The sequence below is a fragment of the Peromyscus maniculatus genome, chromosome X (assembly GCF_049852395.1).
Source record: "Peromyscus maniculatus bairdii isolate BWxNUB_F1_BW_parent chromosome X, HU_Pman_BW_mat_3.1, whole genome shotgun sequence".
NCBI classification, from domain to species: domain Eukaryota; kingdom Metazoa; phylum Chordata; class Mammalia; order Rodentia; family Cricetidae; genus Peromyscus; species Peromyscus maniculatus.
In genome coordinates this window covers 113,069,032-113,096,258 of record NC_134875.1, presented here as the reverse complement: position 1 = coordinate 113,096,258, position 27,227 = coordinate 113,069,032, and the positions used below count along the sequence as shown (strand labels likewise).

Genomic DNA, 27,227 nt, shown 5'->3' with positions numbered 1-27,227 from the left:
AAGCCTTTAAAATTTGAATACTACCCCCCACACACATACACACACAAATATTCCTTCTGTATATGGAAAATTATACTTAATAGCACTTTGAGGCCTGGGAGGGCATCCATAAATTAGGAGAAGCGTTGGTCCCCAATTTGTTCTACTTAGCCATGAAAGCCCAACCGGTGCAGAGCTGTTTACTCTTCAAGACAGCTACTTGTTCTGGCACAGCTTTCAGCCGTTCTTACCTGGTTTGTTCACTGTTCGAATCTGCAAGATTGTAGTATACTAAGCCTCAAAGTAACTGTCATCGTTTGGTTGCTCCTTTGCACTTGGCTGGTTACTGTTATTCTTGTATCTTCTCTGGGATCTTGCCTGGCTTGGTTTGTGGCTTTTAGTCTCCCTTCTACTTGAATTGGCACATGACTTCTCAAATTTACATTTACAAAGAAAATTATCCCAATGATGTAAAGTTTGGTAGAGCAGTGATACATTTGTGAGTTGTAGTGTAGTCATCACTGGTATAATCTACTCTGAGAGGAGACCTGTATGTTGTTAGCCTTGCAAAGACTAACTTGGCAGTAGGAATTGTAAGGAAAGAAAGATTTCTACAAGAGTTCGTCTTCAGGTCTTGGCGATATATTGAATATATCAAAAGGGAAGGTCCTGAGTGGTTTCTCTTTTAGTAATCTTACATCGTCTGATGCCTCTCTCCCCACTCTTGTCTGTGGTCCATACTTACTCCACAGAAGCCTATCTTGCCAGGGATATGAATTCTAGCTGGTGTCTCAACACAGGCCTTCTAAGACCTTTTTAGATGTGTTCATAACACCCTATCTGTTGGTTGTTGCTCACATACTCCTCTACCCTGTCCCTGAGATGCACTGTCACCCCGCATCCCAAGTCATTTTCTCTCTAGGAGGCAGTAGTCACTTCATGTCACCTGCAGGCTCTTCTAAGGTTCCGTTCACCCTGTGCATGGTGTGATGTCATTTTGACTGTGAGTCCTCTCAATGGTCCTGCTTTACCACCTGCTCCCTACTAATATAGTTGTGTGCCTCTGTCTCCGCTTGCTTGTTCATTTATGGGATGTACCAATCTGGCCTTGAACTTGCAGCTATCCTTCAACCTTCTAAGTGCTGGGTTTATAGGTTTATATCACCATGCCTGGCTATTTTTGCTTTTAAACTTATTTTAAATAAACACATTAACTGTCTATCCATTTATCTACTCTGCCAACCATTTGAGAGTGATTTATAGCCAGACAGTAGTGCACACACGTAATTCCAGCACTCAGGAAGTAGAAGCAGGAGAATCGTGAATTCAAGGCCAGCCTTGAGCAGTTTGAGGCTAATGTAGACAACACAAGTACCCGTCTCTAAAACAAACAAGTGACTGAGTGATTTATACATGAAATCTTTTTAAGAGGCTGGCAGTTTAATACAGATTCTTCGCAGTTGTGTGTTGACGAGATCTATGCAATTTTCAAAGCTGCTTTTTGTTGTTATGCTTTGGCAGGGCTCCAATGTGAAGATAATGTGATGCCCTTTCTACATAGAAATTATTGTATGTCTAAAGCTCAGTAGCTTCCAATTAATCCCGAGATGGAAACATGAAGAGTAGCTGTTTATTTATGACAAGTTTGGATTTTTAACAACCGCTTCCGCCTTACTTTATAGCTTCCCTTCTGTTCCGTTGCTGTGAGTGTGTGTAAGATCACACATGGTCTCGTGTCGTAGTACTTCTAAGGGTTCTCGCAGCTCTAAGAGACTTCTTCACTGTTCGTCACCCCTTCCTGGTCCTCTTTTGAAGTTAGAGTACTTCTGCCATTGCTGTATCTTCACGTGCAGGGAAAAGGGAGGAAATATGATTCCAGGGGAGCTAGAGTTTGGCACAAGGAGCCCTGTGGAAGGATTGAACTAGGACCTGAGTCAGGGTGCCTGGCCAGGAAGACAGAGAAGTCTGCCTCCACCCCCAGCCTCCATTCCCTTTTCCTGTGATACTTCCTTCCCCTGGTCAGCCCTTCCAGAAGATAGCCAGCCAGCCAGGAGCATGAGGGACCTAGTCTCCAGTGCTGGGCTCTTGAGGCCTAGGACTGGATAGAGGAGTGGAGAATCGCAACATACTTACCAAGCTGTATCTGTGGATAAGACCATATATCGTAATTGAGTTTTTGAGAAGTTGCTGAGATATCTGGGTTACCAAGATGTAAGTAATCAGGCAACTCTGGTGATTTAAAACCTGATGCCTTTAGGGTACATAGACTGGCTGGCTGCTGTTGGATGGAGTGCACTGCTGAGCTATTGTAACATCAGAGCAGGTGGAGCTCAGAAAAAGACTGTTGTCTGTCTGCAAGCAGGACCATTATCTTGTCAGAGTCCACCATAGTAAACATAATAAGCCCCAGTTCCACTCTGTCTTAGAGCAAACTATCCAGAGCCTGGCTCCTAGTAACTCCCAATGTCCTTACATGGGTAACCAATATGAAGGAGAAGGAACAGCTGGGCTAGAAATGGCTAAGCTGTTAAGGGCTAGGCTCAACATTAAATAAAAACACAATTATTTTTTGGCAAATTTATGAAATGTGCACTAGTCATCTAGATATGACACAGATGAACCATCTAATAAGACCTAGCCACTTTCCTTTTGACTGCTACAAAAAAACTTATCCTTCATTCCAACACTAGATCCTTGCTCAAGGTACTTTTTGTAATGTCCCTCAGTAACCCCCTCATTTCTTTCTTTCTACCGTCCATACTGTGTGTGTGTGTGTGTGTGTGTGTGTGTGTGTGTGTGTGTGATAAATTCTTTTACTATCCCTGTAAATCAGTATTGCAGACACTTATCATGTATGGCACTGTATTTTATTGATCTAGAGGATCGTTCTGTACATCATTTAACAGAAAACAAAACTTAACTTGGCTTTGTAATTCCTTTCTAAATCTGGGGAAATGAAGGCAGAGTTTTGTGGTTTGCCATTCTTATAAAATAGTAACAACAGCCCAAAAGGACTTTTCTTCCAATTAGTGTCTGATGGGACAAAATTCTTCCAAATCCATCCATCTTCACCAGAAGTAATGCTTGCAACATTTTCTGAATTCATAGTAAAAAATGGAATTTTGTAAATCATTACTAACTTTGGAACCTATCTCAAGCCCACAGTCTCATCCTTTGGTTAGTTATAATAAAACAAGCTGACTTCTAGAATGTCCATTTTGGCTTTCAAACAGAAGACAAGGGTTCTCTCTGGGTGACTATTTGTATATTACACTAGGTAGGAAATGAAGCTTCAAGTCCTAAAGAAGGGCTCAGTCACTTTGGAATAATGAAGTGTGAAATGAAGAAGAGACTAAATTGTGTCTTTTACCAAGCAATTAGCACTTAAGACCTTGTGTTCCAGTATAGGAATCCTGTTTAGTTTACACAGAAATATCTGAACAGTTAGTGATGCATTTCTGTTGAATGTACAAGGAGCTAGCTCAAGAGCCCCAAGTAATTGCCACTTCTCTGAAACATAAACACAGATCATCATGTTTTTCAACAACCCTCCCTAGTCAGTTCCCATTTCTTTCGGAGTGTCATTTTCTTCTACATCATTAGAACTCTCACTCATTGACTATACGGGCTGAAGATGGAGATGTTGGCATGTGTGTTGTAGGTACTGTGAGTGTGCATCTGAGGCAGCCGCCAGGGTCTACAAACGAAATGAAGTTCAAGGAACACAGTAACCATCCAGTCTGGGTGTTGCCCTCTGCCATTCGAGCAGATGTGTTCCCAGCAGCCAGCTGAGTGTCGTGTTAAGCTTATTAAGCTTACTAGCTGTGCTGGACTAGACCCTCCTAGCCAAAGCATCTTTTACCTGACTCTCTCAGTGACTGTGTTGGCAGCCAGCAAGGCAGACACGCGTTTAAAGATGCCAAAACAACTTCATAGGAAGTGCTTTATCGTTGAGTGACTTAGTCTGAGAAACTAGCTTGTTCTTGATAGACACATATTAGAGAGGGTTAGTGATTTTAGTCATTTTTCACCTCTCTAGAAAATTATTCTTTTACAGTCTCTCTCTCTCTCCCCCACTCCCCCTACTTCTCTCTCCCACACACCCATGCAGTATCCTTGGATCAAAACATTCCTATTATCTCCTCATCCTCTTACTCCTTCCAACAAACCCCTTCTTCCCAAGGCCCTGGCTGACTCTCATGCCGTGTGTGGGCCCAGCCTGCTGCGTTTAATTAGGGGTGCCTTCATGAACATGGTAAGGGCTTGTTAGCTGGAGTGGGAGCGATGCGCCAGTGGCCACCCCATCACAGACTATGAATCCCCCCTCTCTTTGCCCTCTCCGGGTGAAGATTATAGTGGAACAGCCATGTCCGATCCAGAAAGCAGCACTCCTTCACATCCTCCAGCTCTTAAATTCCTTCCACTCCTTCCTTCGCAGTGTTCCTAAGCCTTCACAGTCATTTTAGTATGTTCTCTTTGGCTTTACTGTTGGGTTGCTCATTTGTTTTCAGCATTATGAGCTGTTTGCCCCCTGTTGAAGGAAACTGATGTGCCTCTTTTGTTTTAAACCCAGAAGCCAGTCCAGCAAGGGTGCTGCCTTACAGACTCACCACAGATCCAACAGCAAGGACATTCAGAACCTAAGTGTGGGTCTGCCCCGGGCTGATGAAGGCCTTCCTGCAAATGAAAGCTTCCTGAATGGAAACCTTGCTGGAGCTACTCTCAGTCCAATGCACACCAAAACCTACCAAGCAAGCACCCAGCCTGGGTCTTCCAGCAAAGATCTCACAAACAACAACATACCACACCTTCTCAGCCCGAAAGAAGCCAAGTCCAAAACAGAGTTTGACTTCAATATTGACCCAAAGCCTTCAGAAGGTCCAGGCACCAAGTACCTCAAGTCTAGCAGCAGATCTCAGCAGAACAGGCACTCGTTCATGGAAAGCTCCCAGAGCAAAGCTGGGACGCTGCAGCCTAGTGAGAAGCAGAGTCGGCACAGCTATATCGACACCATTCCCCAGTCCTCCAGGAGTCCATCCTACAGGACGAAGGCCAAAAGCCATGGGGCGTTGAGTGACTCCAAGTCTGTGAGCAACCTTTCAGAAGCCAGAGCCCAAATCACGGAGACCAATACCAGTAGATACTTCCCATCCAGTTGCTTGGACTTGAACTCTCCCACCAGCCCAACCCCCACCAGGCACAGTGACACAAGAACTTTACTCAGCCCTTCAGGTAGAAATAACCGAAACGAGGGCACACTGGACTCCCGCCGAACTACCACCAGACACTCAAAAACCATGGAAGAGTTGAAGCTGCCTGAACACATGGACAGCAGCCATTCACATTCGCTGTCTGCACCTCATGAATCATTTTCTTATGGGCTAGGCTACACCAGCCCCTTCTCCTCTCAGCAACGTCCTCACAGGCATTCCATGTATGTGACCCGGGACAAAGTGAGAGCTAAAGGCCTTGATGGAAACTTGAGCATAGGGCAAGGGATGGCGGCCAGAGCAAACAGCTTGCAGCTCTTATCACCCCAGGTACCACTTTGATCTGTCTGGTGGCTTATCTTGGGGAAGTGTTACAGGGAATATTTATCAGTTTGCTTTGCAGTTTTTTCCTACTGCAATCAGCCTTGCTTTCATTGGGACAGTGAATGAAAGCAATCTTTGGATTATTTCTGTTTAAAAAAATAATATAACGTAGCTGTGTATAGTAGTAGCACATACAAAGGCACATCCCAGCACTTGGGAACTTGGGAGACATAGGCAGGGAGATCTTTGTGAGTTTAAGGCTAACCTTGTTTACATAATGAGTCCCAAGCCAGCCAGAGATACACAGTGAAATCCTGTCTCAATAATAATAATATTTATTATTTAAATGTTTAAATCAGTTGTTGACTGCTCAAGACATCTCAAGTTTGTTTTTAGTAATCCATTTTTTAAATGTTCCTTTTGGACATATTTTGTTGACAGACCACTTTTTTTTGAAATTAGAAATATGGATTAGCTTTTAGTTATTTCAAAATTTTGCATTGTTTTTCTCTAATCTTTCTAAACCACAATTTGTTTAAACTTTTTTGTTAATACCAAATATCTTAACTGAATTTTAAATTTATCTTAAACTAGGTAAGTTTAACTTCAGGCCAGGGTAAATGATAATTCCCCAGTATTTTGTATTTTAAAAGTTTTTTTTAATTATATATTTATGTATATATCTGTGTCTAGGTATGTGCACATAAGTGCAGGTACCTGTAGAGGCCAGAGATCTCACATGCCTTTGGAACTGGAGTTATAGGTGGTTGTGAGCTGCCCATCATAATGGGTCCTAGGAACCAAACTCAGGTCCTCTGCAAGGGCAGTTCATGCTCTTAGTTGCTGAGCCATCTCTCTGGCTCCTTGGGTTTTTTTTAATTATGTATTTCTTCATTATTGTGTACATGTCTATGACATGGGACAAGGAATGTACACATGACATGCGTGTGAAAGCCATAGGATAACTTTGTGGAGTTGGTTCTCCCCGACCATTTTTATGTGGGTTCTAGGGATCTAACTCAGTCCATTGGGTTTGCATGACAAGCACTTTACCTGCTAAATTATGAAATTGTTAAAGCCTATATTAATAGAGCACTGGCTACACATAGGCATAGAAAACAGGGAGCCATCACTGTGAGCAGGAACAGGCGGAAAGGGCTTCAGTGCAGCCAACCATCTGCCCTGTGTAGACAGATGAATGGCTGAAAAGTGAAGCAGAGCTAAGCACCACAGGAAGCCCTAATTGGAAAAATGAAAGTAAAGTGTCCCTGTCATTTTGAAGTATGTTAAATGGCAGGGGACATTTGGCAACAAATGATTTATTCGAATACTGTAAAACTTCATTCCAGTAGCCATGCAGAAGTGTGCTTGTGTGTCAGAAGAAAGATGGAAGCAATTCTGTCCGTCCAGCCTGGGCCCTGTTGGAGGCTCCCACAGGAGGTAGAATCTGAGCAGACACTTTCTGGGAAGGTTGTGATTCCACTTAGGGAGGAAAGTGATAGTAGCAGGAAAGAGGATTGAAGGGAGAGAAAGTATTCCAAGGAGACTGGCTGCTACATCCCAACAGGTTTCACATTATTGAAATGGAAATGTAAGAGGTGAACAATTCTCACATGCAGTAAAGAGAGTCTTCAGGACTGAGTGCCAGTATGAAAGCGGAGTGGATCTCAAGGACTGTGCAAAAGGAGACACAACAGGACTTGTCCACTGCAGTGTCGAAGGAAGCCTTCGGGGTTTCCTAGGAGCTCCTTTTCAGAGTTGGAACAGGGATTTATGAGCTCCTTAACCCATCATTTTCCCTCTCAGATGAGGCTCACAGGAGATGGGTGAGCTGCCCAACTTTCCCCAACTAGTAGTTCAAAGTGGAACTGGGATTCTGAAGCAGTCTCCAATTCCCCAAGTATAAAATGTTGACAGGATGGCCTGGTGCCTGCTTAAGGGTCGGGCAGGAGATGAGTGTGTGCAGGGGCTTTAAATGGGGTTATGGGAATGGACAAAGAGGCCTTGAGAACTCACTCCAGAGATAAGAGAACCTGGAATATCTAGAAAGATCTCTAGGTCCTGACCACTGCCCCTAGAATGGACTTGGAGGTCAGAACTAAGCAGATTGTGTTGGCATCTAGTCAAGTGTCAAGCAGAAAAGGAAAACAAAAGGCAGTCTCCCTTGGAAAATGGAGAAATGACCAGCTCTCTGGGAATTCAGAAAACAGAATTTCTGAACATATTGGTCATAAACTAATTATAAACAATTGCTAGGGCTTAGCCCAGATCCAGCTGTTACTTAAGTCTAGTTCAGGAGGTGCAGTGCCAAGCCTTAGAAAGGGCCACAATTAAAGACTTGAAGGTGGCTGGAATGTTTGAAAGGTAACAAGAGTGGTGAGTAAATCATGGCATTCATTCTCATGTAAAGTATTCCAGCCACTTTCAAAAGCATGGGGACCCTTACTGAGTTGAGTTTGATTGTTAATAACTCATTTCTTTTTTTAAGTCTTTCTCTGGGCCTTTGTCAATAGTACAGGTGGCAAAGTAGAAAAAAGAAATTCTTTCCAGAATTCTCTAAATACAGTGGTGGGAAGGAAGGGGGAGAAATACCAAATCTTATTTCAGTTTTTAAAGTAAAACATTTTATGTATATCATCTAGGCTTGAGATAATTTTTGTGCATAATATATAGATGCTAAATGCATCTAGCTCCATCTAACTCCTTCTAATTCCCACCCAGAGTAGAAAATGTGATTTATTTTCTTTCCCTCCAGTATTGTTGAGGACCCAATGCTGTGCTGGGGTTGTGACTCACCTACTTGATAAGGAGCTAAGTAGTGGGAGCATCCCTAGAGACAGACACCATCATGATCATTCCTAAACCATGAATTGAACAGATAAGCTACTGTCCTGGAGCATATGAAGGAGCAGGAAGCACCATAGACTACAGGAGTTGGGGCCTCTTAAGACAAAAACCATTTAGAGGGATTATTCCTTTTCTTTTTTGCATTCACAAAAAAACCATTTATTTTCATCTGCATCTACTATGTTAGTCTCCTAGGAAAATACTTTTGTCTCTGCATCTTTCCTTTTGGAGAACTCAGCCTAAAATCTGTCAGAGCACTTTTAGATTGATGGATAGACTCTAAGCATACTGCCGCTTGGAGCTGTAACTGTCTAGATAGAAAGGTGATTTCTTTTGTTGTTTTAAATAATTAATTGAACTATTTTCAGACTAATGTATTCTTTATTTGCCTTAACTTTAATGAGAATCCCACTTTCTGTCTATTAAAATTTGTTGGCCTTATTTTACATCCATCAGATACTTTACTTCTTTATGAAATGGGTTAGGTTGAAGCCACCCCATGGTCTTTATTTTAGGTGTTTAGGTCCTAACTATATTAAATGAAGATGAGTCTCCCCTGGGGGTAGGAAGTTTCTATAAATCTTTTTGTATTTGCCTTGCAGCCTGGAGAGCAGCTCCCTCCAGAGATGACTGTGGCAAGACCTTCTGTTAAAGAGTCCTCCCGAGAAGGCACCTCTTCATTCCACACCCGTCAGAAGTCTGAGGTCTGAGCTTTAGAGTTGCTACATCTTATAGTGATCTGTAAGGACTGTTCACTGAGCGGCATTACAGCCTAACTTAAACTTGATCCATGCCCAATTTCCCATAAATAAATTGAAATGACTTAGAAAGTAAGTAGTTTTCTTCATGACATAAACCCAAGTTTTCCTTTAAAACAATCAAAAAAAAATAGTAGACACTGGTTAGACTTTGTTCTAAGCAGCAGCAGCAGCATCAATCCATGGTTTAATTTTGATAACCTTGTTTCCTGCCTCAGGCTGGAGTGTACCATGACCCACACTCTGACGATGGCACGGCTCCCAAAGAAAATCGGCATCTGTACAATGATCCTGTCCCACGGAGAGTTGGTAGCTTTTATAGAGGTAAGCCACCCCCCGTATTTCCTAGAGTCCTCCTCTATGTTCTGCTGAGTACATCTCCATTCCTCGTCCACCGCACCGCTGTTTTCACTGCCCCGGTGAACTTTGGACCAACAGCATCCTTACCTGCATTGCCACCATCTACGGGTTCTCTTTGCCACTGGTCTCACCATCTTCGTTCAGTCCCTTGTCTCTTCTGTCTGAGCCCTTGACTGGTCTCTGTCTCCATGTACCCATCCAAACAGTGCTCAGAACGACCCTTCTGCAGGTAGATAGTCACCATGCCAATCCGTTCATTTGACAGAGGGAGGGAAGGAGGAAAGGAAAGAGGGAGGCACCAACAACCTCACCCAGCTTCAAAAATATTTATTAACTGAGTTAAAGAAGAAATTCAAGAATATTTACATAGCTTTAAAAATGTACTTTGTCGTTGAACAGATGACTAAGACAGATGTTTTTGAGGTTCTGTGAATTTAGGAGAGAATTAATAGAGAAAGGCAACCCCTTTGGCTTGTAACCGTGCAATGATAAAGTAGCAAATATTTGAGAATCCCAGCGCCTCGGTGGAGAAATGGACAGGAGGCTCAGCTGTACAAAGCCTGTAAGACTCAGCACAGCCTTGACTTTTAAGTCCATATTCCCTGACTTCCTGCTCCTTCTGGTGTCTTAGAGAGACAACTGGAGAAGGTCAGAAATTGGGGTCAGGGGGGACACAGATAATTGGTTGTTAAAATTTGGGATCTGAGCTGAATGAATACACAGAAGTGTTATCCACGAATATATATGTATTGAATGATTAGGCTACTATGGTCCCTCCCAGCTCTACCTTTGGAAAAGCATTAGGCATCAAATATGCTTCTTAATGACTGCCCCCGTTCCATGATGACTTTAGAATCTTAGAAGGCTGAACTTTTAATTCAGATTAAAGTTAATTTAAAAATTTTGTCTTATACAGGAGTAAGAACATCTTCAAGTAAGTTTTTCTTCAAAAATATCCTATACTTCGTTGTTTCTACAGATGATTGGAGAAAATATCCTTTTGGGGGGAGGGTCTAACAATGTAGACCAGGTTGGGCTCCAGCTGATTTCTACCCTCCTGTCTCTATGTTTCAAATGCTGGAATTATAGGTGTGTGCTATCAGGCCCCATAGAGGAAATACTTCAAAATAAAGTAGAAGTAGAGTTTTAAATCAATGAATTAGTCATGAACTTTTGGAAATACTATTTTAGTTACAAATGGATTGTATTGGTTAATACGGGAAAAACACCTCCTTTATCTATCTTATAATCTACTTGGAGATTTGGAAAGTAGAACATTTCAATTTTTAAAAGTTCAGAAATAGAGAGAAAAGTTTCAATTAAAAGAAACACCTGGAAACATCTGTTATTTCAACGATACTGGGAAGTCCTAGAGAAAAATAGTGGTTTAAAAAAAATGACAAATATTTCCAGATATATCTAGACTGATGTTTCTAGAATAGGTTCTTTCTTTCTTATCCAGAGGCAAATGAAATGGTGTCACTTTTTGTTGTTTTGATTTTATTTTTGAGATTATAATTACAACATTTCTCCCTTCTCTTTCCTCAATCCAAGCCCTCCCATATGCTTCACCTTTCTGTCTTTCAAAATCATGGTCTCTCGTTTCACTAATTGTTATTGTATGTATATATGTATGTGGATATACATATATACTCCTAGTAAAGCCTGCTCAGTCTGTATAATGTTCCTTGTATGTATGTTTTCAGGGCTGACCTTTTGGCACCTCTCCTTCTCCCAGCTTTCCCCAGTTGCCTATAGTTCTTGGTGTAGGCTCGAGGCCTCCTGGGTTTTCCCTCGTCCACTTTAGCGTGTCCTTTGGTGTTGTCATTGTTCAACTCACATTTGGGCATGTTGGTGAGACTTTATGGGTATAGCTTCTTATGTTCCTAGGAGACATAATCTCACAGCACATTTCCTAATTCTCTGCCTCTTAAAATCTTTTCACCCTCTCTTCCACAATATTTCTGAAGCATCAGGTTCAGGAGTGTATTATAGATGTATCCATTAAGACTAGGCTCCACAGCTCGGCATTTTGATTGGTTGTGGTTTTCTGTAGTGGTCTCCATCTATTGCAAAGAGAAGTTTCCTTGATGAGGGGTAAAGACTACAGTACTCTGTGGGTATAAGGACCAATGTTTATAGATTGTTGTTTATCGATTGGATTATGATGATTTAGTAAAGTTGTGGTTGTCGGTTCTCCTCCAATAACCATGACTTCACTAGCACTGAATACTTAGCTAGGTTTCTAGTACCAGGCATGGTTTTCCTCTTGTTGAGCCAGTCTTCGGTGTAATTAGAGAGCTATTGGTTACTGGCAAGGTATGCATGCCACTATTGCATCCTTAGGATTATTGTGCAATGCTGGTCCTTGGTGTGGTTATAGGCATTGTAGCTGGGTAGCTGTTAGGTTAGTTAGGATTTTTAGGATAGTTAGTTAGGGTAGTTAGGATTTTATTGCTATGAAGAGACACTGTGACTCTTATAAAGAACTCTTTATAAAGCAACTCTTTATATGGCAACTCTTATAAAGAAAACATTTAATTGGGACTCGCTTACAGTTTCAGAGGTTTAGTCCATTGTCATCATGGCGGGAAGCATGGTGGCATGCAGGCAGCCGTGGTGCTGGAGAGATAGCTGAGAGTTCTACATCTGAATCTGTAGGCAGCAGGAGCAGAGAGAAATGGAAGAGGCTTGAGCATATGAAAACTTCAAAGTCCATCCTCCATTGACACACTTCCTCCAACAAAGCCATACCTCTCCAAGGCCACACCTCCGAATAGTGGCACTCCCTGGTAACCAGGCATTCAAATCTATGAGCCACTTAGGTGGCATCTTCTGGTACCGTGAAAGCTTGTCCTCAAAGAGGGGCATTTAGGTCAGTTCCAGCTCACAGATCTCTGTGCTCTGGTCAGCAACCAGGAAATGAAAATGGAACCATTGCCAAGATAGGGGCGTTAGGGAGCAGTAGAGAAGGGAATGGCAGGGTCTAAGTGATCTGATCAGGGAAATGTAAGAGGGGGCCTCTTTGAGGAGGGAGAGTTGAAGTAAATACAGAGGAAGGTGGGTAAAATAGCAGTAATAGCACCTGAAAAAGTGACAAGGAACCATATTATTAACTATTTACCTAAAGAACTACAATACATGTGTGTAATTCACTGTATAAATACAAACATATATTATTGTTGTTTTGAGACAACATCCCATACTGTCAGCCAGTCAGGATGACCAGGAACTTCTCTAACCTATTCTGGCCTTGAATTCATGTCAGTCCTCGTGCCTCAGCCTCTTGAGCACTGTAATTACATACAGCACTTCCTTACTTGGTGTCACAGATCCTGATATACAGTGTGCATATTACTTTTGTAATGAAACTTACAGAACAGCAAACTCTAGAAATGGACAAAAAACATGGTTACCCTTTTCCCCAAAGCAAAAAATCACTCAGTACATTATAGTTTCTACTTCTGCTCACTTTTGCATGAGAATGAATATAGAAAATGCATAGTATTTTTGTGCAAAGGGCCAAATTTCCTTATAATTTAAAGATCTAAGTAGCACACCATTGCAGGGCTTAAACTGTAATTTGTGTGTCCCAGTACACATATTGTTAAGGATGATATTGGGCTGACAATAGATGTTGCATAGTTGGATCTGTACTAAGAAAGACTCAACTTCAAAGAATGTCAAAAACCATGGTGTGGGGGTGGGGTGGCTACAATAATCATACTTTAAATGGTGTCCCATTTAAAACTGTCTTCAAATGCTCTGCTGTGTATCAGCTGACAGCCCAGGGTTCTGTTTGGAAATCTTTATAACTGACCCCTGCAGGTTAATATGTAAGGAGTTGAGGAGGGAAACTTACCTGGACCACCTCCACCCTCAGGGGGAAAAAAAAAGTTCTGGAAAGGCAGTTGAGGACTTTGACTTTGTTTATGTGAAAGAAAATGCAGTGAAATAATATTAGCGCTACTTCAAGCTGAGAAGTACTTCAGTAACTTTTCTTCCTCCTTCATCCAGTGCCCTCTCCACGACCAGACAATTCCTTCCATGAAAATAATGTATCTACCCGGGTTTCTTCTCTGCCATCTGATAGCAGTTCTGGTACCAATCATTCAAAAAGACAACCAGGATTCGATCCATGGTGAGTGTTCTGCTTTGTTCTTACTCTTCCTTTTACTAATTGTAGATTTGGGAATTCAAAGACATGCAGGATAAACTTTTTAGTGTTTTTCCCCACTAGGTCTTTCTTTCTTAAGAATAAGGAAAACATGATATGTTGGGGGCGGGGTAAAATTTTCTTCAAGTTCAAAATTTCTATTAAATAGCTTGTAAAAGAAAAACTCTAATTATCAGATAAGTCTTTTATCATACTCATTCTTTTATTGACAGTGAACTTGCTACTGTCACTTTGCATAGCTCTGTGTGCGTTGTCTCAGTTCTCATAGTTGCCCTTTTTGAGGGGGGGGTGCTATTCCCATTCCATACACACTGAAGCTTGGAAGTTAGGGAACATACCTGCTGCTAAAGACCTGTAACATGGATCAGGGACAAAGGACACTAGCACTTCCCACATAGACTTGTTAGGGTATTTAAGTGGTGTAAAAATTTAAGTGTAGCCGGGTGGTGATGGCACTTGCCTTTAATCCCAGCACTCGGGAGGCAGAGCCAGGCAGATTTCTGTGAGCTCGAGGCCAGCCTGGGCTACAGAGTGAGATCCAGGACAGTCAGGGATGCACAGAGAAACCCTGTCTCGAAAAACAAAATAAAAAAATAATTTTAAGTGTATATAAAAGACACCTAAAACAGTGTAAAGGTTCGTTATGTTAGTAGCTGTGATTATTATACTTAATGTCATTTAATCTTTCCATGGTTTGTTAACCATTTGGCTTCTAACTTTGCCATAAACTTTCATGCCTCTTTGCGACTGTTTTTTTCTCCCTAGTGTGTAGAAAATATGAGCAAAGTGGTAGAGCTTTTGTTAGTTTTCAGTGTTGACATTTTCAGGTGTGGCTTGGACAAGCCCCGAGAATAATATCTGAAGTGTCAGAATACAGATGCACAGAGGGAACTGTTTTTGCTTCATTGTTGAATAATGAGGTGGTAACAATCTAAAACAGTATCAGTTATAAACTAGCATAGTCCTTTAAAAATTAGGTTAGTCAGATCAAAATTTAAGTATGGACTGGCCTGGCATGGTAGTATTGGCCTGTAATTCCAACACTTGGGAAACTGAGATATGAGGATTGCCAGTTTAAAGCTAGCCCAAGCTATGTAGTGAGGCTCTATCTCAATGCCATCCCCCTCCAAAAAAGGAAATTTAAAAGTAGGGTAGGCATTGTTAACAGTGTGTTTCTCGTGTGTGTGTGTGTGTGTGTGTGTGTGTGTGTGTGTGTGTGTGTGTGTTTTAGGGGTTTGATTTGGCTTGGTTGTGGGGACTTGAATGTAGGGCCTAGTATATGATAACCATATGTTCTAACATGTCTGAATAGAACTTTAGATGTGTATGTGTGTGCATATTTATGTAATTGACTGTTTTGAAAAGAATCAGAAGTTTAGATGGGATGTTAATCTTTAGCTAAGATGTCATCAAGTCATCCTTACTCTAATATTGCTATTATGTAGGTTTAAGAAGGTTCCAGAATTCCCAGCTGTGAACTGGCTCCCTACTCCTTCTGATAATGTTTCTATGGCATGTCTCCTTTATGCATCACATCTAACATCATCTAATCTTTAATTAAGCTTGACTCATCTTGATTTTTTTTCTTCTCTAAGATCTCTTTGGTTTGCTATATTCTTTATATCTGAGAGAACTATGCATTTGATAATACAAACATAAAAGTCTTATTAGAGAAACATGGTAAAATCCTGTTCTTAAACTATCACATAACCTCAGGCCAGTCTTTTTCTGTGATAGTACCACTTTAAATTTCTTCTGGAAAGAGAGTATTTGTACAGTGTACATATTTTCTGCAACAGAATGATCAAGGTACTATGTCATACTTAAAAACAATAAATAGATATTGCAGTTTAACACCCAGAGCTGTTATTCTGGCCATCTCGGTTGTCTTGAACCCACTTAAGAAATGGGAGATAAGCCAAAATATCTCAGAACAAGAAAAATAGACTTAATACAGCCAGATGCATCATCTTTACTAATAGGATGACACTTCAGTCCTCACTTGGAAGCTATTTGTTCCTCCTTCTGCCCAGTTTTAGCGCTTTGAACCGAGGTCGTTAGAATGAGTTGTGGTTGCAGCTAACAGCACAGTGTGCAGAGGGGGGAAGGATCACGAGTAATGGCTATGGGGCAAAAGCAGGTGCGTTTCATCACTTCACAGACCTGGGGAAATCCTCTGCATCATAGCTGTCCATTTAGAGTGCATGCTCATCAAATGAATGACATTTACTATAAACAAACAAACAATAAATAAATAAATACAAAGTATGGAAATGGGTTAGAAAAACGGCCATCAAAATTGGGTTAAAAAATTGATACTTTAAGTTCATTAAAAATCCAGCTGGTGAAGTAAAGAACTGTGAAGCTCACTTGAATGATGACAAGTGTTTTTACAGGGTTATGTGTCCATTATAGCTTGGCAGTCTGTCTGACTTTCCTGCGTCACACAAGAACTGACCGCTTTAGTTACTGCCAGGGGAGGGGATGAGGCAGGGGAAGTGACAGAGCAATGCTCCCCACCTCTTCCACTCACTGTCTACGCTGCTCCCAGAAGGAGTGTACAGAAGTCCAAAGGCCCTGCCGTCTCATCCCCCTCTGCTCTGCACCATGAGTCTGGGAGCGGTTTGAGTGAGAGGTCAGCTCCTTGATTGCTTTCTCTCTTTCTCTAATACCTAATACAATACTCAGGAAATGGTGATCAACTTTAATTCCTCCCTTCCTTGATTGCAGTGAGTCTTTGAACTTCCCTCCTTTGTCTTGACTCCTTTAATGGGAATGGTTCTTGGACTAGATGGCATAGGAGTCACAGTTTTGTGTAAGACCCTGCCTGTTCATCCTTTATCGTGTGTCCTCCCTCCACCCCATAAGCCATACTGTTTTGATTAGAGCTACTACCCAAGGGGATGAGCTAGGTGACTGGATACATAACTCTTCTCAAAGCTTCCATCTCTGAAACTCATGTGACACCCAAAGCTGCCCACTGTACTGGGTGACATAAGAGAGGCCCCAAATCCGATAGGGCAATGGTTGCCACACTCCTGCCTGGTTGGCTCAGTGCTGCTTGTACAAGGCTCTTTCTTCCTTCGTGTGCCACACAGCCTTCCAAGTGCCTCTGTTCCCCATAGCTGCTCTCCCTGTCTCTTCCTCGCTCAGGCTTTTTGCTTTGGGCTTTCTGGGTATGTTTCTGTGCAGTCCTGCTTTGTTCTTTGTGTCTCCCCTTCTTTGCTCAGGCTCAATTTCTTCTGTCTCTTGTGATGCAGACATACTCAGGCTCCAGTCCTAGCTTTCATCTTGTTCAAGGGTAATGTATTTCCCTTTTTCTTTTTGGCCCCTAGACTCTTTCCCTGCCTACATCTCAGCCCTACCACCTGCTCTGCTTCAGTTTGAAAATGTTTAACTCAGTTCTCCTGCCCCACCTGGACTGTAGTTTATTCAGTGCCTTAAAGACCCCGGGCATGGTCTTTGATCCATCTTCTCTTTCCCAGAACCAACTCTGCAGCGCCAAAGTGCAAGTTCTGAACTGTTTTCCTGCCCCCTTTCTCTTCCTCCCCTTGACTTCTCCAGCCTCTCACTTGCATATTATTCTCTACTTCATCCTAGCTAGACTTTTATCTTCCCCGGGAGAATTCTACTTCCTCCTAGGAGTGGCATCTCCAGCCTTCTTTCCGTTCCTGCTAGCACTAAAATTCTGCCCTGATGCCAGTTTGCCCCCTGAGACTGCGTTCATGAAGAGAGTGTTTTCCCCAACCACACACCGACTGCATCCAGAGAGCTTGTAACTTTCCATCATCCCATTCGCACCCATGCAACCACATCTAAAGCTTCTAGCTTTCCAAGTGATAAATGCACTGCTCCGAGTTCCCAAATTGGTTACAGTATGGCTGGATTGAATCACAGAACTTGTGCTTCAGAACTTGGAACTTATTAAGTGGTGCTTACAATTACAAGTTCTAATGGATTGCCAGAACACCTGGGGTGCTCCTGGGTGCCAGGATTACAGGTGTGTGCCATCATGTCTGGTTTTTGTGGTTCTGGGCTCCAACACAGGGCTTTGTGCATGCTAGGTGCACATTCCACTAACTGAGCTACATCAGCACCAATTGAGCTATGTTCCCAACCCTGAAATAGTCTGTGCTATATAACACTTTGTTGATGTATTTGTTCTCAGAAATTAAAAAGAATATCAATAATTGTATTACATAGATAGAGCTTTGAAGGGTTTTAGGGGGTCCTTTTTGAGAAGGGGGAATCTCGCTTTGTTACCTACTGTTCTCAAACATGCACTAAAGTGCTCCCACCTTAGTCATAATTAGGAATACAAAAGTATATGCCATAAGGCCGAGCCTATTTTTGTCCCCCAGTGCTTGCAATGGAACCCAGGGTCTTGTGAATGTTGTGCAAATGCCCTTCCACTGAGCCACATCTCCAGCCAAGATGTTTATTGTAATTTCTTCCTACATTTTAAGAAGTGCATTTAAGGGCTGGGGGGATGACTCAGGAGTTAAGAACACTCATCGTTCCTGCAAAGGATCCAGGTTTGGTTCCAAGTACAAATGGTGACTCGCAACCATCCATAACCCCAGTTCCAAGGGATCTCCTGCCCTCTTCTGACCTCTGTGGGCTCCAGGCACACAAGTAGTACACATACAGACAGACAGAATAAACACTCAACACTACATCTTTAAAAATTAAATAAACAAATAATACTGAAAGTGAATGTGTATAACCTATATTGTCATGTAGTTGGACTTATCTGATATAGAAAGCTTGAAATCATTATTTTTGCTTAATATTTTAGTTTAAATATTCTTTCATGTCAGTGGATATTCTTTGAAGATGTGATTTATTTTTAATAGCTTCATTGTGTTTTCTGCCATGCAATCAGTAATGGTTTATTTAGAAGTTTTCTGGCTTACATATTTTAATAAAATAAGCTGGGTGCTGCTTTGCTCATATTTTCTTAGATATTATAATCACTTCATCAATGTTAGGTATTCTGAAACCATGAATATAAATTAACTGTCACTTTTAACAATTCTACCATTCTTACTTTTAGGGAATATGTAAATATGTGAGGTGTTTTTTTCAAGAATAATACCAGTTGAGTTGCTTTTTAAAGAGTGTAAGCCAGAAGCCAGGATGTTCTCTGTCTCCACACACACACACCCCACTCTACCACTGCCCCTCTTTTTCTCCTTTTTCTTTTTTCTTCTCTTTTAGGATTTTTTTTGAAAAGTGGGTTTTTGTTTCAGGGTCAGTCCTGGCAGATAGCCTGACTGGCCCTCAACTCACTCTCTCCTTGTCAGCCTCCTGAGAGCTGGGATCGCAGGCATATGCCACCACACCTGTCTTGCTTCCTCTTTTGAGTATCTTCTATTTTTATTAAAATACCTAGTGCTACGTGTGGTATCAACCTTAACATCATTATTTTCAGGTAGAAGGGTTGTCCCCCGCCCCCAACATACTGTGTTAGAGCATTCATTGTGTCTACATTTTTTTCCTTGAGTACTTTTTTTTTATTTAGGTTTAATAGATTAAAGGTTTAATAAATAAATAGGAATTTTCCAGTTTGGGGCAAATTTTGCTTCTGTTTATAATGTTTCTATAGCAGCATTGATTTTTTTTGTGTGTTTAGAAACTTGGCAAGCTACTAATAATAAACTTGTTGAGCTTGTTTTTAAAAGGTAAATAAAAAACTGAAGGTTTTGAAAATGTTTCTGTTCTTTCCTTTGGAGGATTACAGAGAGGCATTCTCTAAGCCATGCATTTTACTGAATCTCTAATTCAGAGACTAACAACAGCAGGAAAATGGTCCCGTAGTGCAGTTACAGACCATTTGTAATAATGCTCAAATTGCTAGTGTGATCAAGCCCGTGCTAAAGAACAGCCATTCCCCATGCTGATTAGCCTTGCTTCCTCCTGTGTCTTTTAGAGGACCTTTACCTGTGGGCTTGCTTTTTCATGGCTGATTGAATCTGGTGTCACACATTTTCAGCCTTCATTATGTTTGCCACACAGTGGCAAGAGAATGATTCAAAGATCCATATGATAAAAAATGTCTTCTCATTTAGGAAAAGCCCTGAAAATATTAGTCATTCTGATCAACTCAAAGAAAAGGAGAAGCAAGGTTTTTTCAGGTCAATGAAAAAGAAAAAGAAGAAGTCTCAAACAGTAAGTACATGACTAATTTCTATATATGACCTCAGCTTCTGTATTATTCTGCGCATACAGTGTATACTCTGCATGCAACAATCGGACTTAATTTCTTCATGTGAATATGCTGTAGCTACCTCTTTCTGAAGTCTTACCCTACTGTCCTTTCAGAAAGCCTTTTCTAGATTCAGCAGACTCTCAAGGAGTAGAAGAAATTGAATTTGGATGAGAAAATGCTTCAAGCCTCTCTCAATAAACTACTTATCCATGTGACTTTAGATTCCTGTAAAAACTATGGAGACATGGGATTTGTTTCTCTCTGGGAGCATAAAGATATGCAAAAACTTAGGAAATGATTTTAGTTTGCATCTAAATTGTGAAATTCATAAGTAACCATCATCCCTTATCCTTCCCTGACTTCTGGACTGTCTAGTCACAGAGATGCAATTTCATCTTACATTTCAGCGCTTGCTTTCGTAAGAAAACGAGTTTCACTCATGAGGGCATTGGAGAGCCGAGGAGCTCTGCATCTGCACAGTGGACCAGCTCTGCTTGACTGTGTCACCAGTGTGTGGAACCACATAAGCAAAAATTCTCAGCCAGCTAGTAACAAGAGAAAGTGGGGAGGAGGAACAGGCCTCCGGGAGGGCACTAGGGGCAGTTCACGCCAAAGAAACCTGCTTCCCTTCATGTTATGGTACCCTCACAACTAAGTGACATTGAGTTTGCCATTTTCAACAGTTTGGGTTTGGGTCTCAGCTTCACTTCACACAAGATCCACGCTTATTCATTTAAGAAGAAAATTGCCTAACCAGAATGACCTGTTCACATAAGCTTCATTGACTTTGTCTATAAGATTAGTCGGTGCTTCTGAGGCCCTTCAAGCCATCGTGAAAATTAGAAGTTATAGCTTAGTGGTGACTAAAGATGTCTTCTTTAGTTAATAGTTGGAAAGTATGTAACTCATGGTAAGGAGATTTGTCTCAGATATTTAAAAGATGTTAAAAGTTGTTTGTTTGTTTGTTTGTTTGTTTGTTTGTTTGTTTGTTTGTTTTTATTACAAGTGTTTGGCTGTTTTGCCTGCATATGTGTTTTTTCACTACTTGTGTGCCTGGTGCCCATGGAAACCAGAAGAGGGCATTGGGTTCTCTGTAATTAAAGTTAGAGACCTTTGTAAACTGCCAAATAGGTTCTAGAACTCAAAGCTAGGTCCTCTGGAAGAGCAGCTAAGACCTCTTAAAAGCTCTCCATCCCCTAAAAGTATTTTTAAGGCCCCGTTACATCTAGACCTTGGTAAAACATTCTTTCACTTGCTTATTAAATGTAATTATTTCATTCAAATTAAATGACTTCAAGCCAGGAGTGGGCTTGGGGCATGGTATTTCAAGCCTTTAATCCCAGCATTCAGGAAGCATAAGGAGGCAGATCTCTTGAGAGTTCATGACCAGCCTGGTTTGCATAGTGAGTTTCAGGGTAGCCAAAGCTACATAGTAAAATCATGTCTCAAACCACCACCACCAGCAGCAACAGAAGATTTCATTATAGAAAAAAAATAATAAAAGAAAACATCATTCTAAATCTTACCCAAATCTACCACAAATAATATTAGGATTTTAGTATTTCCCTATAGCTTTTTAGTCTATGTATACATTTAGGATATGTATGTATACATATGTATACATATCCTAAATCTAGCTTACTAGTATAGGAGCTGAGCCAGGCGAGTGGTAGCCTGCCCAAAGTCACACAATGAGAGGTGAGAACTAAACAATACAATATTTTACTAAAGCAAGGAAGGGGTGTGTGTGTGTGTGTGTGTGTGTGTGTGTGTGTGTGTTTTATCTCTTTGTTTTAATGGTTACGTGGTATTTCTGAAATGTTCATGAGGGTAGAAAAGGGTACTTATATCTCTTACTGAAACTTGCCTAGATTGAAATGTCAAATCAAAATGCCACTCAACTACATTTGTTGCTGAAACTGGGTAAAGAAATGAAGAAATGGGCTTGAATTTGCTTCAGGATGCTTAAAATGTTTTAAGTGCTAAAAACATTTAAACTCTGCCCATTGTCTATAGAACATACTATCTATCCTAAGCATTACCCTTCAGACACTTTTTCCTGGTTACTGCTGTAAATCTTGTGAGTTTTTGTTAACTACATGCCTACAGTCCTGTGATATGATTAAGTTGTAGAAAACAGTAAGGATAGAAGAATTGAGGCTGTCGTGTATATATTTAGATTTTAATGGTTGTGTACCTTGGACCAACATTAAACCTAAAGCCTGACTGTGGCTAAGCAAAGTATATACATCTTGCCTAACTTGATTATTTAGGATTTGGTTCAAATTTTAGATATTTAAATAGTTAAATAAATTAGGGTAATAGAAAAATTCTTATTCTCTAGCATCCTCTCCACTTAAATTTTTTATTAAATATTTATTCTAACTGCAGAATAGCTGTCCACAGATCATAATACCTTAAATTTTCCAAACCTCTCCATTTTTTAATTAAGAAACACTGTAAGGGCTTTGGAGTCTATAGAGTCAGATTTTCAAAGAGCACTACATACAGAATGCCAGACCTCAGGCACTGAGGCCTGGCATTAAATTAACTCTGCTTCCTTTGAATGAGCATTCAAATGTAACTAAGGGGAACTTGCTTTTACTTTCCAAAGGTTAGTAACAAGAAAACTAAGTCGAGCAAACCAAAAAATTTAAGGCATTGAAACTTTTACATAAGATTCCAAGAAATTGAAATCTAATGCCACTCATCCTAAATTTAGGTGTATCCTAAATCTAGTTTACTCGTATAGGAGCTGAGCCAGGCAAGAGGTGACCTGTCCAAAGTCACACAATGAGAGGCGAGGACTAAAACTGAGCTCCCCTGTGAAAGGTCTCTGAGAGTTCCCTGCTGGCCTTCTTGGCAGTCCAAGTTAAAGCCCTATACAGGGTTAGTGTCATTCAAGCAGGAAAATGCAGATGTTGACCCAGACGCCTTCATTCACACGCCAGTGAGAAGATGATCCCACTGCATTGCTATCCACTTTTGTTCTCTGACAATGGAGGCCGAAAAGAGAAAAGAGGTGCCAAAACAAATTCTGTGTTGTAAAGGTGCCTGCTTTGACTCAAGGAAGTCTGGATGGAAACTGCCTTGGGGAATCTGGCTTCAGTTGTGTATCCAGGGAGTTACATAAGCCCTCAGAGCATATGGTGACTTTGCCAACTTGGTAATTGTATCTTATTTAGTATCGCAACTTGAAATGATACTTCAGTTTAAAGATTGAACTTTTAAAAGGATTTATTGTGTGTGTGTGTGCATGATATTGGGGAGGAGGATGCAAAGGAGCCACATTATATAAAGGTCAGAGGACAATTTTGTAGAGTTGGTTCTTTCTTTTGATCTTTATGTGGGTTCTGGGAATCAAACTCAGGTTGCCAAGTGCCCCACTGATCCATCTTACCAGTCCTGAAGATTAAACTTTTGTCTCTTTGCTGGAAAGCCAGAATTTGGAATTGTGCCAGATGTTTTAAATGAGGTATATATTTCTAACAGTGTAGAATAGGGCTACTTAAATAACCTTAGTATCCCACAACAGTGGTACTCCCCTTCCACGTGATATTTACTGGTTCAAAATAAGTGACCAAGCAGTTCAAAAATGACTTCAAGTATATTTTCTTGTATAATAACCGAGGCATATGGTAGAATCTCTTAGTTACTGAAGTCCTAACAATTAGAAAATGATTGAAGTTCATCACTAACTCATTAAACACAATTCTTCATAATAGTCTTATTTTTATAATAAATACATTTTTAAGTAAGCATAATATAAGCAGATGCCCAAAGGTCTCCAGGTATTCCTGGGCTATTGCTCAAAACTATGATATAGGCTGTGAAATTTTTGTACTTGCCTAAACTTACATTATTGTTTCCAGTTGAAAAATAACAAGTAATCTCTCTAGATGCATAGCACAGAGATTCTTTCCATGGGTGTTAATATTTAATCATTTGAGGACCAACAAGGGCTAGAAGTTTCAACTAAAGCACCTATTTATTTTACTTACTTTTTTTTCTTTTTGCAATTAGCTCATTTGTATCTTATATTACAGACAGACTCCACCAACGGGGAGAATCCAAGCATCAAGAAATCCCTCTTTCCTCTTTTTAATTCAAAGAATCATTTAAAGCATAGTTCTTCTTTGAAAAAGCTTCCTGTAGTCACTCCACCCATGGTACCCGTTTTTACATATAGTAGCCCTGAAAACTGCTCCAGTAAACTTGTTTTACTGATGACATCAGCATGTCTTATTTTCATGGGGTCATATTCTCTTTGTGCTAGTTAAGTGACTGAGCCAGTTCCATAAATTCACTGGGATATATGGATATATATAATACATATATTTGATATCTATTATATATTTGTATCTAGTCTGGGTTTTCTACATCAGTTAAAGATGTCAAAGCATTTAAGCCTACTAAACAAACTAGTAAGGCTGGTTTGAATGAACTGATTAGCCAGTTGTTGGCAGACAGCCTTCATGAAGTCCTTTAATTCCTGTAAAGAATCTGATTAACATTTACAGTCAGCAAATGTCTTTGCACTTGGCTCACCACATGAGCTTTCTTACCATTGGGTTGGCAGTTGTTTCTTTGAAACCAAGTTTGAACTGACCAAATTATTTGCGCTAGCAGGCTCCATGAAACAGGCAGCTTGTACTAGTTGATAACTTGCTCTTTCCTTACCTGCCTCTAGCTTTTGCTGGTCCCTAGGTGTAAAGCCATGGCTTTTGCTTGGCATTTGGCACAACTCTCCTTTGTCCACCAAAGTCATTGAATAGACCAGTTGCATTCATTCAGAATTTGTGGCATAAATTTCTAGCACTTTCTGAGTGTACAATGCCAGACCCAGATTTACTGGGCAGTTTGGGGCTATGATTCAAGCCATACCTCCCCACTTCTCTCTCCCTGAAAGCCCCCTAGACTTCTTTGACAACATCAAATACAGAGTTTGCATCATATTCCCAGCATGAACATTTTTTTATTGAACTGGTTCATAACCTAACTACAGTATGGAATGAGGATACAACAGCAGTTCCTGGTCCAGTCCACTTTAACTGCTCTCTCTTACAGCTTACTGAAACTAACAGCATGGGAATGCTTTAAGGGTTAAGGTTTTAACCAAGCTGCATGACATCTGCCAATTTTTCCTAATGCAGGGAAAATTATTAAGAAGGCAGCAGAACTTAACTAGCACCACTTGCATCATGGACATTTGGAGAATTTTGCTTTACTTACTGGGTCTTTTTGGTTTTTTCCTCCCTCTTTGGAATTTTGGTTTAGTTCGATTTACTTTTCGGTTTGGGTCTCCTCTTGGGTGTTGTTGTATATCTAAGTTAGGGTTGTTGGTATGCTTGTTGAGTCCTTCTCCATCTTTCCCTCTAGGTACCCAATACTGATGGTCCCGATCTTCTGACTTTACAGAAAGCCATTCATTCTTCTAGCACTGCAAGCAGCAGACCAAAGGAGTGGCGACCTGAGAAGCTCTCAGATCTACAGACCCAGGTGAGTTCTGCTCACTGATTTTCATGCTACGGTGTGTCCTGGGATGGGAGGGCAAAGAGGAAAAATTATAGCCACCCCCAAATAGACCCTAATGAGTAGCCTTGATGCACTTTAGACATCAGGATGGATCCCGTCAGTGGTGCCCGTCCCACTGGGCACAGCTAGCCCCCACTCTCCTTCATCTGGCTGTGGAGGGCAGTGGGGCAATGTAGAGAGATGACGAAATAGTCCTAGCCCGCAAATAGGCTGCAGCTCAGGAGACAAAGATTCATCAAGATCTTAGTAAAAAGTAAGGTATGTTATGAAATATTGGGGATGATAAACCGAGGTCATGAGAGGATTAACCTTAAAGACGCTAGCATATAAGTTGGGCCTTGAAAACCAGATACTAGAAGCATTCTTGAAAGAACATTTTAATTTCTGAAATCCAAACTGTTTTTCTATAAAGACACCCAAACATTATATTAGGAATTACATATTACATAGTAACATGGGGTTATAATTCCTTGCCATAATGGGGAACTTTAATTTTTTTTCAAATAACTAATGTATCAATTTTAAACAGTTATTCTAATTGGAAATGTTTCAGTATTGGATCCCTTCAATATTCTGTAATAAACATGGTGACATAATCTTCCATGTTTATTTTAACCAAATTTGAGGGATTTAGAAGCAGAGGCTCTACTTTTTATAGGCTTTGTGTTCTGTTCTTTCATTCTTTTTTTTTTTTTTTTTTTTTTTTTGGTTTTTCGAGACAGGGTTTCTCTGTGTAGCTTTGCGCCTTTCCTGGAACTCGCTTTGGAGACCAGGTTGGCCTCGAACTCACAGAGATCCACCTGCCTCTGCCTCCCGAGTGCTGGGATTAAAGGCGTGCGCCACCACCGCCCGGCCTGTTCTTTCATTCTTAAGAAAACATTTCAGCAGTTAGTCCAGGTTGGCCTGCAATTTGCTGTGTAACCCAGACTGTCCTGGAACTAACAATCCTACTGGCTTTCCGTCCCACCTGCAGGATTATAGATCTGACTTGTTTCACTATAGTCGGTTACTTGGAGCTATAACAGGAGTTCCCCAAAACTGCCATTCTCTTTGCCTGGCCATTTATATCTTCTACTTAGAGCATGATCTATTCTGAGGGCTAAGGGGGCATAGAGAGTCAGATATCCTAATTTTTTGGATTATTCAAACTGAGAACACAAAGGTCTGAGGGTCTGATGCTAAGGAACCCTTTTCTAGTAACTTCACATCTCCAGCTGATTCTGTATTATTATGATTGTTTGATAAATTTATAAAATTCACTAGGAAAGACTCATTTCATCATTTTAATAAAAAAGAAAAAAGTAGTCAGGAATGGTGCCACATACCATAGTCTCAGCACTTGGGAGTTGGAGACAGGAGTATGAACAGTTTGAGAGTATCCTGGGCTATGTACAGAGATCCAGGCCAGCCTGGGCTACATAAAGGCATAGAGTAAAGAGGAGCAAGAGTTGGAGGCTACCCTGGGCAACATAAAAGAGATGATTGTAGAGAAAGAGCCCTTTTGAGTATCTCCAGCATGTAGAATATTCTGCTACCTCCTGTGGGGACCCCACAGCTTTCTTGGAAAAACATTGGAGGATTCTTGGAGGGTGCATCTCTAGAAGCTCTTTCTCCTTGAGTTGATTCTCAATTCATTTACCTTGGTTGTTAGCACCCTGTTTCTTCAAATCTTGCAGTTTTCCTAGAGATTATCAGTGATATTCAAAGTTGACTGATAGCTAAAATGCATGTGGTTTATACTACCATGGCACTCAGGATAAAAGTACTCTGAGGTTGGGGCTGGAGAAATGGCTCAGTGGTTAAGAGCACCACCTGCTCTTCCGGAG

The 27,227-nt window shown here is 40.8% G+C and overlaps 1 protein-coding gene across 21 annotated transcripts in view; it reads left to right on the top strand.

Annotated features, from left to right (window-relative positions):
• Cdkl5 (cyclin dependent kinase like 5) overlaps nucleotides 1–27,227 on the top strand; it is a 201,750-nt gene that overhangs the window by 151,421 nt on the left and 23,102 nt on the right. For 7 of the 21 annotated variants that reach the window (XR_013048080.1, XR_013048081.1, XR_013048084.1 and 4 more), the window contains 6 exons: nucleotides 4,553–5,519; nucleotides 8,963–9,064; nucleotides 9,337–9,456; nucleotides 13,496–13,619; nucleotides 19,727–19,826; nucleotides 25,246–25,365. Coding sequence is in view for 11 of the 21 variants with exons in the window: in XM_076562116.1 (XP_076418231.1) it covers nucleotides 4,553–5,519; nucleotides 8,963–9,064; nucleotides 9,337–9,442; nucleotides 10,395–10,412; nucleotides 13,496–13,619; nucleotides 19,727–19,826; nucleotides 23,913–24,035; nucleotides 25,246–25,365 (1,660 nt within the window). In the remaining 10 variants the exon portion in view is untranslated. Of the gene's footprint in view, nucleotides 1–4,552; nucleotides 5,520–8,962; nucleotides 9,065–9,336; nucleotides 9,457–10,394; nucleotides 10,413–13,495; nucleotides 13,620–19,726; nucleotides 19,827–23,912; nucleotides 24,036–25,245; nucleotides 25,366–27,227 lie in introns of all 21 variants that reach the window. The other 14 variants (XR_013048078.1, XR_013048079.1, XM_076562120.1 and 11 more) reach the window with 4 other exon arrangements.